The sequence below is a fragment of the Podarcis erhardii genome (assembly GCF_964252035.2).
Source record: "Podarcis erhardii genome assembly, chromosome: 2".
NCBI lineage: Eukaryota > Metazoa > Chordata > Lepidosauria > Squamata > Lacertidae > Podarcis > Podarcis erhardii.
This window is the reverse complement of record NC_138498.1, coordinates 115,950,268-115,963,535: the sequence shown is the minus strand read 5'-3', so window position 1 is coordinate 115,963,535 and position 13,268 is coordinate 115,950,268. Positions and strand designations below refer to the sequence as shown.

General features: G+C 49.2%; 1 protein-coding gene across 20 annotated transcripts in view; it reads left to right on the top strand.

Annotated features, from left to right (window-relative positions):
- TNXB (tenascin XB) overlaps positions 1 to 11,753 on the top strand; it is a 112,088-nt gene extending 100,335 nt beyond the window's left edge. For all 20 annotated transcript variants that reach the window (XM_081852226.1, XM_081852227.1, XM_081852225.1 and 17 more), the window contains 11 exons: positions 582 to 704; positions 1,542 to 1,685; positions 3,268 to 3,387; positions 3,900 to 4,043; positions 4,633 to 4,763; positions 5,411 to 5,543; positions 7,425 to 7,576; positions 7,892 to 7,988; positions 9,143 to 9,304; positions 10,351 to 10,514; positions 11,508 to 11,753. In XM_081852226.1, the coding sequence (XP_081708352.1) occupies positions 582 to 704; positions 1,542 to 1,685; positions 3,268 to 3,387; positions 3,900 to 4,043; positions 4,633 to 4,763; positions 5,411 to 5,543; positions 7,425 to 7,576; positions 7,892 to 7,988; positions 9,143 to 9,304; positions 10,351 to 10,514; positions 11,508 to 11,606 (1,469 nt within the window). In that variant the 3' untranslated portion in view covers positions 11,607 to 11,753. The remainder of the gene's footprint in view (positions 1 to 581; positions 705 to 1,541; positions 1,686 to 3,267; positions 3,388 to 3,899; positions 4,044 to 4,632; positions 4,764 to 5,410; positions 5,544 to 7,424; positions 7,577 to 7,891; positions 7,989 to 9,142; positions 9,305 to 10,350; positions 10,515 to 11,507) is intronic.
- The last annotated feature ends 1,515 nt before the right edge of the window (positions 11,754 to 13,268 follow it).

The window sequence follows — 13,268 nt, the reverse complement described above, 5'->3', positions numbered from 1 at the left end:
AAGCGGTTATCTCGAAGGGTCCGAGCTGATCTTTTTTGAGGCAGCGAGAAGCAGCCCCAACAGCTGCAGCCCTGGCTTCGCTCGCAGGGTTCGGCTGGCGTCCAGCTGTGGTTTCCTTTGTGAGACCCGAGGAATTAATCTTTGGCGTTTCTCTGTTTCCTTTGCGGTCAGCCAAACTGGCCACAGTTAATCCCAGGAGAAAGGGAGGAGGATTTCAAGTGTGGGGGGGAGAGCGAGCAACAGAGAGGCAGGTGCCAAAGCGTGGGTATTGTTTTGGATGCCGAGGGCCAAACGATGCGTTATGTTGGAGTCATGCAACTGGAACCCCCTACGTAATTTTAGTCTCCAAAAAAGCAGGCTATTGGGCTCAGGGCCACTCCATGGGGAGAGCAGGGATGGCGGATCCAGCCCTGTGTCCCCTGTGGTGCTGCTGCAGCAGCAGAAATCCAAATCCATCTCCTCTCTCCCACTCCAAACTTTTTTTAAAGGAAGAACATGACATTAGGAGCTCCAACAATGCAGCTCCAAGCTCTCATGCATGCAACAAAACAATCTGTTCCCTTTTCTCTTTCTCTTTCCAGAGCTGGATAGCCCCCGGGACCTGCTCTTCAATGACATCCGCGAGACCTCTGTGGTGGCGAACTGGAGGTCACCGTCATCTCGTGTTGATGGTTATAAAGTTTCCTTCCAGCCCTCAGATGGAGGTGAGGACTTGTATCCTGTCTCCCGTGGGGTAGACAGGGTGGCAAAAGGGACGCGAGTGGCACCATGGTCTAAACCACTGAGCCTCTTGGGCTTGCCGATTGGAAGGTTGGTGGTTCGAGTCCCCACAACGGAGTGAGCTCCCGTTGCTCTGTCCCAGCTCCCGCCAACCCAGCAGTTCAAAAGCGCACCAGTGCAAGTAGATAATTAGGTACTGCTGTGCCTGGAAGGTAAATGGCGTTTCCGTGTTCTCTGGTTTCCGCCGCGGTGTCCCATCGCACCAGAAGCTGTTTAGTCATGCTGGCCACATGACCCGGAAAGCTGTCTGTGGACAAACGCTGGCTCCCTTGGCCTGAAAGCGAGATGAGCGCCCCAACCCCATAGTCGCCTTTGACTGGACTAAACCGTCCAGGGGTCCTTTACTTTTAGCTTTACCTTTAAACAGGGTGGCATTACTGGCTTCCTAGATATCTTCGATATCCTCAAAAATGCATTACATTAGGGGGAATTGTGTTGCAATTCAGGCAACATTGCACACAAAAATGTGTATGTACTTTACTAAAATACTGATGGATTTTCGTGGGGAACTCAATAATAATCATCCACAAACCTATGTTGACATGTGGAGACTAAACTATTAAGGTTTGGAAAAGTCAGAAACTGAGAGGATTGACCTGGCAGATCTGTGCATCCCTAGCAGCAATCCTACTCTTGGAGTCCAAACAGCAGCTTAAGTCCTGACCAGTTGAAGAACAATGTGCCGCCTCCTAAGACAAGCCTTTGACATCCTGGTGTCCTGCAGTTCTGCAGAGATTTGAGACCTGCTAATTCTGTTGCAGGAGAGCCAAGGAGCATCTCTGTGGATGGATCAAAGCTCCGAACAACCATTGAGGGCCTGACCCCCGGGGCCAGCTATGAGGTCACTGTGATGTCTGTTCGTGGGTTTGAAGAAAGCGAGCCCTTGGTGGGTTATGTCACCACAGGTACGTCCGTGGGCGAAAGCTGCAACACCCCATAATTTTATTCGTTTCCTCCTTTTACAAATTTATAAGCCACTTCACACCGAGAAACTGTCAAAGCAACGTACAAAGAACAAAATGATAAAATGCAAGAGATGCAATCTCTAAAAGCAAGCTAAAAGCGATAATGCCATTTCTGTAGTTATGCCATTGGCAATATTCCGTAAGCAGACCTGGTTACATTTCTAGGAAAGCCTTCTTAAACAAAAACATATCCAGTAGTCACTTGAATGACAAGATGCTATGTGCCTGTCTAATTTCAGCTTCCGTTTACAGATAGGTAGCCGTGTTGGTCTGCCATAGTCAAAACCAAAAAAATTCCTTCCAGTAGCACCTTAAAGACCAACTAAGTCAGTTCTTGGTATGAGCTTTCGTGTGCATGCACACTTCTTCAGATATCTGAAGAAGTGTGCATGCACACGAAAGCTCATACCAAGAACTGACTTAGTTGGTCTTTAAGGTGCTACTGGAAGGAATTTTTTTGGTTTTAATTTCAGCTTGTAACTGATTCCAGAGTGCTGGAGTGGCCACACTAAAAGCCCAGTTCCTAGTACAAACTAAGTGCACTTCTGGGGCATATGGAGCTCCTCCCAGCAGGGCCCATCACAGGCACACAGTTGCCAGACAGGGATATATGGGGCGAGGTGGTTCCAAGTCATTCAGGGCTTTAGGTGCTAAAAGCAAAACCTTGAACTGCATTCCGTGGCATATTGGCAGCCAGTGCTACTCCCTCAGCAGAGGTATTCTATGGCGTCAACAGGATGTGCTAGTCAGTAGCCTTGCTGCTGCATTCTGCAACAGCTGCAGTTTCCAGGGGAAGCCTCACATTAAGCACATTGCAGTGCAGTCGTACCTTGGTTTTCGAACAGCTTAGTTCTCGAACGTTTTGGCTCCCGAATGCTGCAAACCCAGAAGTGACTGTTTCAGTTTGTGAACTATTTTTGGAAGCCAAACATCCGACGGAGCTTCCTGCAGCCAACTGGAAGCCACGATTTGGTTTCCAAATGTTGTGGAAGTCGAACGGACTTCCGGAATGGATTCCATTCAACTTCCAAGCTACGACTGTACTCCAGAGAAGCCTAAGTGAAGCTTCACATAGAGCACATTGCAGCAATTCCATTTTAAATTTGTATACCACCTTGCCACATTGCTATCCACAAGGCAGTTCACAAGCCATAGGAACAACAAAAGATACAACAAAGATCACACACGTGACAACCAATCAGATCCAACGCCAATAATGAAAAATCATGACTACAAAAATAAACAACTTAGTGATCCATTTGAAATATAATATTGCATGATAGAAACAGCAACAACTCTCAACCACTTCCGGTCTCTTCCAAGACCAGGAATCCACTTTTAAGAAGCCACCTTGTAATTAGGACCATTTACGCATCAGACCTGGGCACAGCAGTGTGTCTGCAGGGTTTCAGGGTGTAGGGGGAGAAGGGGGTTCTCTCCCACACCTTCTTCCTAGGGTCCTTTCATCCAGTTCTGCCAGGGCTTGTACTTCCTTCAGCATCCTCCTCTCTCTTCCTCACAGTTCCGGATGGCCCTTCCAACTTGCGTGCCATCGACGTCACCGATTCGTCAGCTGTGCTTACGTGGCAACCTGCTGTGGCTGAGATGAACAACTACATTGTTACCTACGGGCCTGCCGGTGGTAAGAGTTCGGGATTTGGGCAGGGGGTGGGGTGATTTGCAGGTGGTCAAGGCCCTTATTCCATTTTGGAGGCAGCAGGGAGACTGAGAGTGTAATTCATTGCATTATACTTGTTGCCACAAAAGGCAGACATGGCCACAAGACAAGAGGAAAAGGTGTGTAAGCCTTGGACTTCTGTGATCTGCATTGTTGTTGCTAGTAGAACTTCAAAGTCCCACAGCTGGAGTCAGACGAAAACTAGTGGCTCGGGGACAGTGGTGGAAAGTGGCCCAGAATTAAGGTGCAGAATCGCTTACAGACGTGTGTAATTCACACTAAAATGCTGGTGAATTTCCATGAGCATGTTACCTTTTCAAAAAAATAAAGATTGCAGGTGATGTGGCAGCGTGGAGACCTGAATCTGTGAATGCAAAAAAGGTTGAACCGAAGAAACCCGAAGCCGACAGATCCACCCATCTCTACTTGCAGCAGGGCCCATTCTTAATAATCCGTCTCTTCTCTTTCTCTCCCAGGTGCAAGGGCTTCCGAGTCAGTGCCAGGGAACCGGGCTGAGCTGCAGTTGTCAGGGCTGCACTTGGACACGGAATATCGGGCCAGCGTGTATGGGGAGAAAGGAGGGAACCGCAGTTCTCCCGCCAGCGCCACGTTCACCACCGGTATGCTCACAAAGGGCAGGAAAGGGCCAAGACTCACAAAGGGCAGGAAAGCCAGCCAATGGAGACTGGAGGGCCTGAAATAGATTTGGGAGGGAACCATGTCCTAAGTCTCTTCTGCCTCCCCTGTCAGAGGCAGTATATGCCTCTGAAGACTAGTTGCTGAAAATCGCAAGTGAGGACAATCCTGTTTTCAGGCTTCCCATAAACATCTGGCTGGCAGCTGTGAGAACAGCTAGATGGGCCTTTGGCCTGGATCCTGCTGGGCTCTCATTTTGTCATCCTTAGTCAAGTTTACTTAGAATCATAGAATTGCAAAGTTGGGAGGTACCTTGAGGGTCATCTAGTCCAACCCCCTGCAATGCAGAAATCTTTCGTCCAACATGGGGCTCAAACACTTGACCCTGAGATTAAGAGCCTCGTGCTCTGCCAGCTGAGCTATCCATCCCTTCACTCCCTTCTTGGGTCCCTCTGGTTTACGCTGCTGAGAGGGTACATGTTGCATTGAGAGGGGCAGGAATCTTCCCTGTGCCAGGTAGATAACTTGACTGCTCTGGTTTTTCTTAAACCTTTATTCCTCTCCATTTTCCAGGGGCAGATGGACCCCGGGATCTGCAGGCTAGTGAAATCTCATCCCGCAGTGCTCGTCTCACTTGGCTGCCCCCCCGTGCCCCTCCTGGTGGTTATCTGCTGACCTATGAAACCCCGTCTGGACAATCAAAGGTACCCAACTGTCTAGTATTGTCCTGGTTATGCACTCCCCAGTTCCCTGAGAAGTGAGAATATCCAGGGATGGCACTACAGCGCATGGTTTGTTTTCAAGTCGAAACCTACAAAGCAGAGTCCATTGGGATTAAACAGTCTAAACCGCAGAGCCTAAGACTTGCTGATCAGAAGGTCGGCGGTTCAAATCCCCGCGACCGGGTGAGCTCCCATTGCTCAGTCCCTGCTCCTGCCAACCTAGCAGTTCGAAAGCACGTCAAAGGGCAAGTAGATAAATAGGTACTGTTCCGGCAGGAAAGTAAACGGCGTTTCCGTGTTCTGCTCTGGTTCGCCAGAAGCGGTTTAGTCATGCTGGCCACATGACCCGGAAGCTGTACACCAGCTCCCTCGGCCAATAAAGTGAGATGAGCGCTGCAACCCCAAAGTCGGTCACGACTGGACCTAGTGGTCAGGGGTCCCTATATGTAGGCCCTGAACAATCCCTCCCTGAGAATAAATGAAGTGTCAGACTCATTGGCTGATTCACCTTTCTGATAGTAGGGCTGAGAGCACTCTACTATAGGGGAAGAGTTTTGGGGTTAACCATGTAAGCTCCACAGCATGTTATTGGTTTGGCTTTTCACTGCCCCTCATTGTCTGCTCCACAGGAGATCACCGTGGACGCTTCTGTCACCTCGTATGAACTCCAAGACCTGATTCCTTCCGGTCGGTACCAGGTTCAAGTCCAAGCACTGAGAAGAGGCACTCCTACAGCCCCAACCGCCACGTCCTTCACCACCGGTAATTGCTCTGCCTGGGGCGTCCGAGGGTCAACACATTTGTGTTTAGGCACACAAGGCTTTGACAGCTTCGCAAAACCTGCACCAGAGAGAGAACACCCGTTTGCGTTACGCATGCCTCTCCCAACCCCAGTTTTTCATTCTGCAGTGATGACATTCACATGTAAGAATGAGACTCACAAGTCATTAACTCCAGACTCATCTCTGTTTGTGTGAACACGCACCTCGAGGAGGAAGAGGGGGAACTGCTTCTGTTTTCTAGAACAAGAGGCTGCTCTCTTGCGATTCTGCATCTTGGGACCACACGCCCAACCCCTTTATGCTATGAAACAGGAAGATTTAAACACTAAGTGAAAATTGGCCCCCAAAAGTCTCTATGCCATTTGTAGGCAGTGGTGTCTGACAGTTTTTCTCAGAACAATCCCTTCTGAGCAATGGTGACTTACAGCCATTGGGGCTGGCAGGGCAGAAGGCAGAGGAGGCCAACAGTAGGTGGAGCCAGAGAGCCAAGGACAGAGTGAGCCAGCTCATTTTGTCCCCATCCTCCTCCCTGCTGAATTTTAGAAGGGCAACATTGAGATGGTTAGTTCCTCCTTCTGCAATGATTATAAGAAGGACAGCAGGAGGGGGCTGGCTGAGGTTGGTGGGACAGTGCCCCATTCTCACCAATGGAGCCTCCACTGTTTCTGAGACAATTCAGCTCACTTAATATTGAATTATGTCATTCATCTGATCTAGTTCTTTCCCTCCACCCACCCCCGCCACTGCCCCAAACATTAGTCTGGTAGCAGGTGCCTTTGGGAAGCTCATAAACAGGGCACAATAATGGAAATCAGTCCCCAACAGCTGCTCCTGAAAATGGAGGTTATCTTCCTTTACACTGAAGTGGGAACTGTGACAAAATGTTGCAGCATGGAATACTCCTCTTTGGGATTTGAGCCAGCTGGCCATGCTCTCTTCCAGGTACTCCATTCCAGCATACCCCGCCCCAAGGTTTTCTGCTCACCCTCCTTTCAACAGTCAACCAGCATTCTGTCAATCTTGTCTTCTTTGGGATGGTTTGGAGCACCTTATTTCCCCATGTTTTAGTTTTGTATCTTTGGGGTTCCCCTGAGCCTACCTGTATGGATAGCTACATAAAGATCAGCAAACAGAGAATGAGCTTGCAATTAGTATACAGTGGTACCTCGGGTTACATACACTTCAGGTTACAGACGCTTCAGGTTACAGACTCCGCTAAACCTGGAAACAGGAACAATTGCCGACGCTCGAAGAATGGAGAATGAAACTGATGGATTATGCAGAACTAGACAAACTAACAGGAAAGATCAGATATCTACGAGATCAAAAGTTCATCGAGGACTGGGGAAAATTTTCAGATTATCTGAAATGTGTATGTGATGAGCAAATAACGCTAGTGGGATTTCAAGAAGCTCTGTGAATGTTAGAGGACTATTGTATTGATGAAAACTAAGAGGGTGAAGGTCTATAAAATGCAATATAAAATTAGGAAATGCGTATTTAAAAATTTGAATAATGGATGATTGTCAGAAAGGTTGAAGGAAGTCTAAAAGAGAAAATATGTGATAAATTCAGATTGGATATTATAAATGTATGTTGGAAAATTTAATAAAAATATTTAAAAACAGACTCCGCTAAACCAGAAATAGTACCTCAGGTTAAGAACTTTGCTTCAGGATGAGAACAGAAATCATGCTCCGGCCGCACGGCAGCAGCAGGACACCCCATTAGCTAAAGTAGTGCTTCAGGTTAAGAACAGTTTCAGGTTAAGAACGAACCTCCAGAACGAATTAAGTTCTTAACCCGAGGTACCACTGTATAGGATAGACATTGGCAGAGTCGTCTTTTCTTTCCTCGGCAGGACCCCTGAGATACCCCTTCCCTCGGGATTGTGCAGAGGAGAGCCAGAATGGGCCGGGACCCTCGAGAGTGAGGACGATTTATCTTGGGGGCAACCAGGACCGCCCCTTGCAGGTGTACTGCGACATGGAGACTGACGGAGGAGGCTGGATAGTGAGTATTAAGGAGGGTAGCCGAGGAATGGAATTATGGGCAGAAACATTCAAAGGTGGTGTCAGCTCAAAACAGATTCCCCCATCCTTGTGGGGTTTCTTCATTTATGCAGTTGTGCTGTTCAGGAGCATGTTGAGGGGCATTAATTTGCATTATCCAGAAATCCAGCTGTAGCTGGCACTGACATTGGGCCACCTTGATGCAAATTTTTACCCACAGCAGACATAAACACACCAGAAGTTCATTTGCATGTTCAAAACTCTCTCACACACATTCACCCCACTGTGCCATTTTGCTCTTCCTCCTTCTCTTTAGGTCTTCCAACGTCGGATGAACGGCGAGACCAATTTCTGGCGCAACTGGCAGGAATATGCCACCGGCTTTGGCAACCTCACCCGGGAGTTCTGGCTAGGTGCGTACATCGCTTAGCTGCCCTTTAATTCCTCCATCTGCACAAAAGGATGCTGTGGCAGGTTTGTTGCCACTGTCCTTTTACAAACTAGGAACGGAGGCAAAAAAGCACATGGCACAAGAAAGGCTTTCCCCAGCCATGCTGGGATTAAAACGAGGCCTCTCAAACATAAGCCATATGTCAGGGACGGAGGTCAAAGGTGACCCTCCAGGCCTGTTTACCTGGCTCTTGGGATGCTCCCCAGGCCACACTCCTCACTGGCATTGCTCAACACTCCCCTTGGGTGTCTTTGCCTGGCTGGAATTTGTACTTGGATTCTGATGGTGGTGTTGATGATTTATACCCCGCCCATCTGGCTGGGTTTCCCCAACCACTCTGGGCGGCTCCCAACAGAATATTAAAAACACAAGAAAAAAATAAAACATTACAGGGTTGCCTTCAGATGTCTTCTAAAAGTCAGGTAGTTGTTTATTTCCTTGACGTCTGGTGTGAGGGTGTTCCTCAGGGCGGGCGCCACTACCGGGAAGGCCCTCTGCCTGGTTCCCTGTAACTTCACTTCTCGCAGCGAGGGAACCACCAGAGGGCTGAATAATGGGGGTGGAGACGCTCCTTCAGGTATACTGGGCCAAGGCCGTTTAGGGCTTTAAAGGTCATCATCAACACTTTGAATTGTGCCCAGAAATGTACTGGGACCAGTGTTATGTGGTCTCGGCGGCCACTCCCAGTCACCAGTCCAGCTTCCACATTCTGGATTAGTTGTCGTTTCTGGGTCACCTTCAAAGGTAGCCCCACGTAGAGCGCCCCCATGATACCTGTTGCTTGCCTGGATGCAGGATAGAGAGGGTTGCGTTAATTTGTGTAGAGCGAGTAGCCTGATGCACAAAGGTAAACTTTACATCCGTTCTTCCTCCTGCTTTTGCTACTGGCCCTTGGAAGGTTGCACAGGGGAAAAATTCGGCCCTCAGGCTAAAAAGGTCCCCCACCCTTGCAGCAGTCTGATCGCGCTGGCTCTCTTTTGCTGCAAAGTCACCAGAAGCCTCTTCTCCAAAGAAAACAAAACACGCAGCCTAAAGTGACAGCCATGTTGCAAGAGGATGGGAACCAGGGCGCGCGAGGGAAACGGGGCTCATCCTGCTCTCTGCCTTGCTCTCCAGGGAACGATGCTCTGCACCAGCTGACGACATCAGGGGACTATGAGCTGCGCGTGGATCTGCGGGCCGGGAACGAGTCTGTCTATGCAACCTACCAGAATTTCCGCGTGGATCCCCCTGCTGATCATTACCGCCTGCACCTGGGCAGTTACAGCGGCACTGCTGGTGAGGGGGGCTGGGGCTGGGGCTTCCAGGCCGTCACCAATCAGAGAGCTTGCAAGAAGAGGATGCTGAAAGGCAGTTTGGTTTCAGAGGGAGCGCTTAGGATGTCTGCAGGGCAACTTGACTCAGAGGAACAATAAGAGCTGTCTGACAGTTCTCCCTTGGGAGACTGTGGACTCTCCTTCACTGGAGGTTTTTAAGCAGAGGTTGGACGGCCATCTGTCATGCATGCTTTAGCTGAGATTCCTGCATCACAGGGGGTTGGACTAGATGACCCTCGGGGTCCCTTCCAACTCTACAATTCTATCGTTTTGTGAACATGAGAAAGTTCAAGACAAAACAAAAACCAGAAGCTATTATTCAGAGGCATGCTGTCTCTGACAGTGGAAGCAGAACTTAACTGTGGTGGCTAATAGCCATCAATAGCCTTTCCTTCCATACATGTGTATAATCCTCTTTTTAAAGCCAGCCAGTTTGGTAGCCATCACTGCCTCATGTGGGAATGAGTTCCATAGTTTAACAATGCACTGTGTGGAGAAGGACTTTCTTTCGCCTGCCCTGAATCTTCCTGCATAGATAAAGATGTCTGTTTGTTTTCACAAGCCTTCTCCCTCTCCTTAGATGTTGCAGCTGTCGCCTGCAAATACATAGCAATACATACCCATTTACTCATATTATATTATTCTTTTGAGTGGGGGAACCTCAAGGCAGGTTTGAGCAGGGGGATCTAAGGATTCAAGGCTCGAGGAAGATTTGTACTCCATTTCAAACCCTCTCCTCCTTTCCAGCGTGGTGTAGTGGTTAAGAGCAGTGGACTCATAATCTGGTGAACTGGGTTCGATTCCCTGCTCCTCTACATGCAGCTGCTGGGTGACCTTGGGCCAGTCACACTTCTCTGAAGTTTCTCAGCCTCACTCACCTCACAGAGTGTTTGTTGTGGGGGAGGAAGGGAAAGGAGCATGTTAGCTGCTTTGAGACTCCTTAGGGTAGTGATAAAGTGGGATATCAAATCCAAACTCTTTTTCTTCTTCTTCTTCCCATTTCCGCAGGTGATGCTTTCACCTACCACTCGGGCAGCGTCTTCTCCACCAAGGACCGCGACCCCAACCGAGTCATCATCCCCTGCGCTGTCTCTTACCGCGGCGCATGGTGGTACCGCAACTGCCACTACGCCAACCTCAATGGGCTCTACGCAAACAACCGCGACCACCAGGTACTGCAATGGGGCGAGGGGGAGTGAAGGGCAGCTGCACCTTCCAAACACAAAGTGCTTGCAAATTATGAGTGACAGGCCGGTGTCCCTTTCCCATTGCTGTGAGGGGGAGAGCATCACCTGCTCGCCTGTTCAGTTTCTACCCCCTGTGCACATGTTCAAAGGTCCAGGACCTTTAAATACATAAATATATATGATGAGAAAGTTAAAAGCATGGAGATCCCGTTCTCCAAGACAGCACTTTTTCAGACTGCACACAATTAAACTATGGAAGTCGGTTCTCGGGGGCGGGGGGGGTGGGGGGATGGCTACCAACTTGGATGGCTTTGAAACTTGGATGGCTTTGAAAGAGGATTAGAGGAATTAGTGGAGGAGAGGGCTACTGATGGCTGCTGGTCACCATGGCAACGCTTGTACCTCTGCAGTTGGAAGCAGTAATACATCGGAATACAGTGGTACCTCTGGATGCGAATGGGATCCGTTCCGGAGCTCCATTCACATCCTAAAGTGAACGCAACTCGTGCACATCTGCGCATGCGTGGGTCACGGTTCGCCACTTCTGCGCATGTGTATGACATCATTTTGGGCGTCTGCACATGCGTGAGCAGTGAAACCGGAAGTAACATGTTCTGTTACCTCCGGGTTGCCGCGGAACGCAACCTGAAAAGGCTCAACCTGAAGCAACTTTAACCCGAGGTATGACTGTACCAGTCACTGGTAACCACAGGAGAGGAGAGGGCTCTTGTGTTCGAATCCTGCTTGCTGGTGTCCCACAGGCCTCTGGTTGGCCACTGTGAGAACAGGATGCTGAACTAGGTGGGCCCCTGGCCTGATTCAGCAGGCCCCGCTTATGTCCTTGTCCCCAATCTGGGAACATGCTGTTCCTAGATTATGCATCTCCTTGCTTCTCACTTACCTTCTTTCTTTCTTTCTTTCTTTCTTTCTTTCTTTCTTTCTTTCTTTCTTTCTTTCTTTCTCTCTGTCTCATCCAAGGGCATCAACTGGTTTAACTGGAAAGGATTCGAGTTTTCCATCCCTTTCACAGAGATGAAACTGAGACCCCGCGGCTTCCGGCCTCTGCGTCGGGTGTGAGCAAAGGGAAGGAGGCTGCAGGACTGACTCAGGGGGAGAACAGAGGAGGAGGAGGAGGAAAGAGAAACAGCAGCAGCAACCACCCCTCTGCAATGGGAGATACCTCGCACCCTGCTGCAAATTCCCCTGAGAAAAAGGAAGGAGCAAAACAAAGGAAATGGACAAATTTTTCAAAAGCACCTTGTAGTATTCGTTTCCTCCCCCATCTCCTGCTGACCGGCCACAAGATGAGAGGGATGCGACGCACATGATAGTGGAAGGGGCAGAGTTAAGGGGATGGAATGGTTTAGTTTTGGAGCATGTTGCAGGATAGCTGTTGCCTGGTCAGCAAGTAGATTTTTCCTGGAGAGTCGCTGATAACAAGGGCAGATTGGCCAGCGTCCCAATCCCCAACATGGACTGTTGCCACAGAAGCCATTTTCTCCTCTTAAGGGATGGGTTTGGGCCCACGATCTTGTAGTTGCTGCCCCCGAGCCCTATCCTGTCTGGCTTCCTGCTCCCACACATCTGTTTCCAGTCAGGCTTCCCCTTCTTCAGCTCCCCCCCCCCAGTTCTCCTCCTCCCTCTCCCCCAAATCCTTTCCAGAAAGGAGGTAAACTCGTAAACACAGTCGCTGAAAGCAGGTTAACATTAAAAGCACTTTTTATTTTTGGAATTTCACTTACCCCTCCTGGGAATCTTATAAACTGAAGCCAGCTGCCCCCCCCCCCATCCACACAAAAGCTATTGCCTCTCTCGTGTTCCCCCTCCCCAAACAACTTGCTGTTGCAAAGAAGAGACAGAAAGAGAAGAACAGGTGAACTGGAATGAGCTGGCAGCTTAAGAGATCACAGAACGAAAAGAGAGCTGAATGACGTGGGCTGAAAAGACCCCCGAGATGAAAACTGGAAGAGATGCAAATTGATAACAGTAAGATTGATTTAAGCTGGCAAGCAATGGTGGTTTTACTGTCTGTCTTTGTAAGGGAAGACTGGCCCACTTCCACCTGGGGTCCAGAATGTACCACTTCAGGCTGCAGGTGAGGGTGCAAATGGCTGAATTCTCTTATCTATTTCAATCCTGCAAGTAAAAAACTAGCATGTGAGAGAGAAGGCTCCTGCCACGTTAGTTTTCTACATGCAGGAAGAAATTTGAAACGGTCTGCCATGGGAACCCCTACCTGCTGTCTGAATTGGTACAGCCCAGACACAGGTTTGAAAGCTCAGTGAGAAGGAGGCCAGTGTTGCAGTCATCCAGCAGAGCGCTTTACAAATAATAAGTGTTGTTATCGCCATGGGCTTCACAGCTGTTGGCGTAACCTGACCTACCAAATTGTGTGTGTGTGAGAGAGAGAGAGGAGAGACAGAGCTGCAGCTGTGAAGTGGGAAATATCTCGGTGTCTTGCAAATTGAAGCTCTTTTACCATACAGGTGAAATTGTGACCGGATTTTCCACCACACCTTGAGGGGAAATGTATTCAGGCCATTGGTGGGGAGCGGGAAATGTAATTTCTTTAACGGCCAGATTCAATCCAAGTTGGCCATGCCTCCTCTAATGGATGAGAAGCATAAACTGCACAAAACGGAATAAAAGGAACAGCCTTACCTGAAGGCAAACAGGCTACAGTTTTTTTGGTAGTGGGAGAGGGGGCTCTGTATTTCTGCTTCCAGCCTCTTCCTCTGT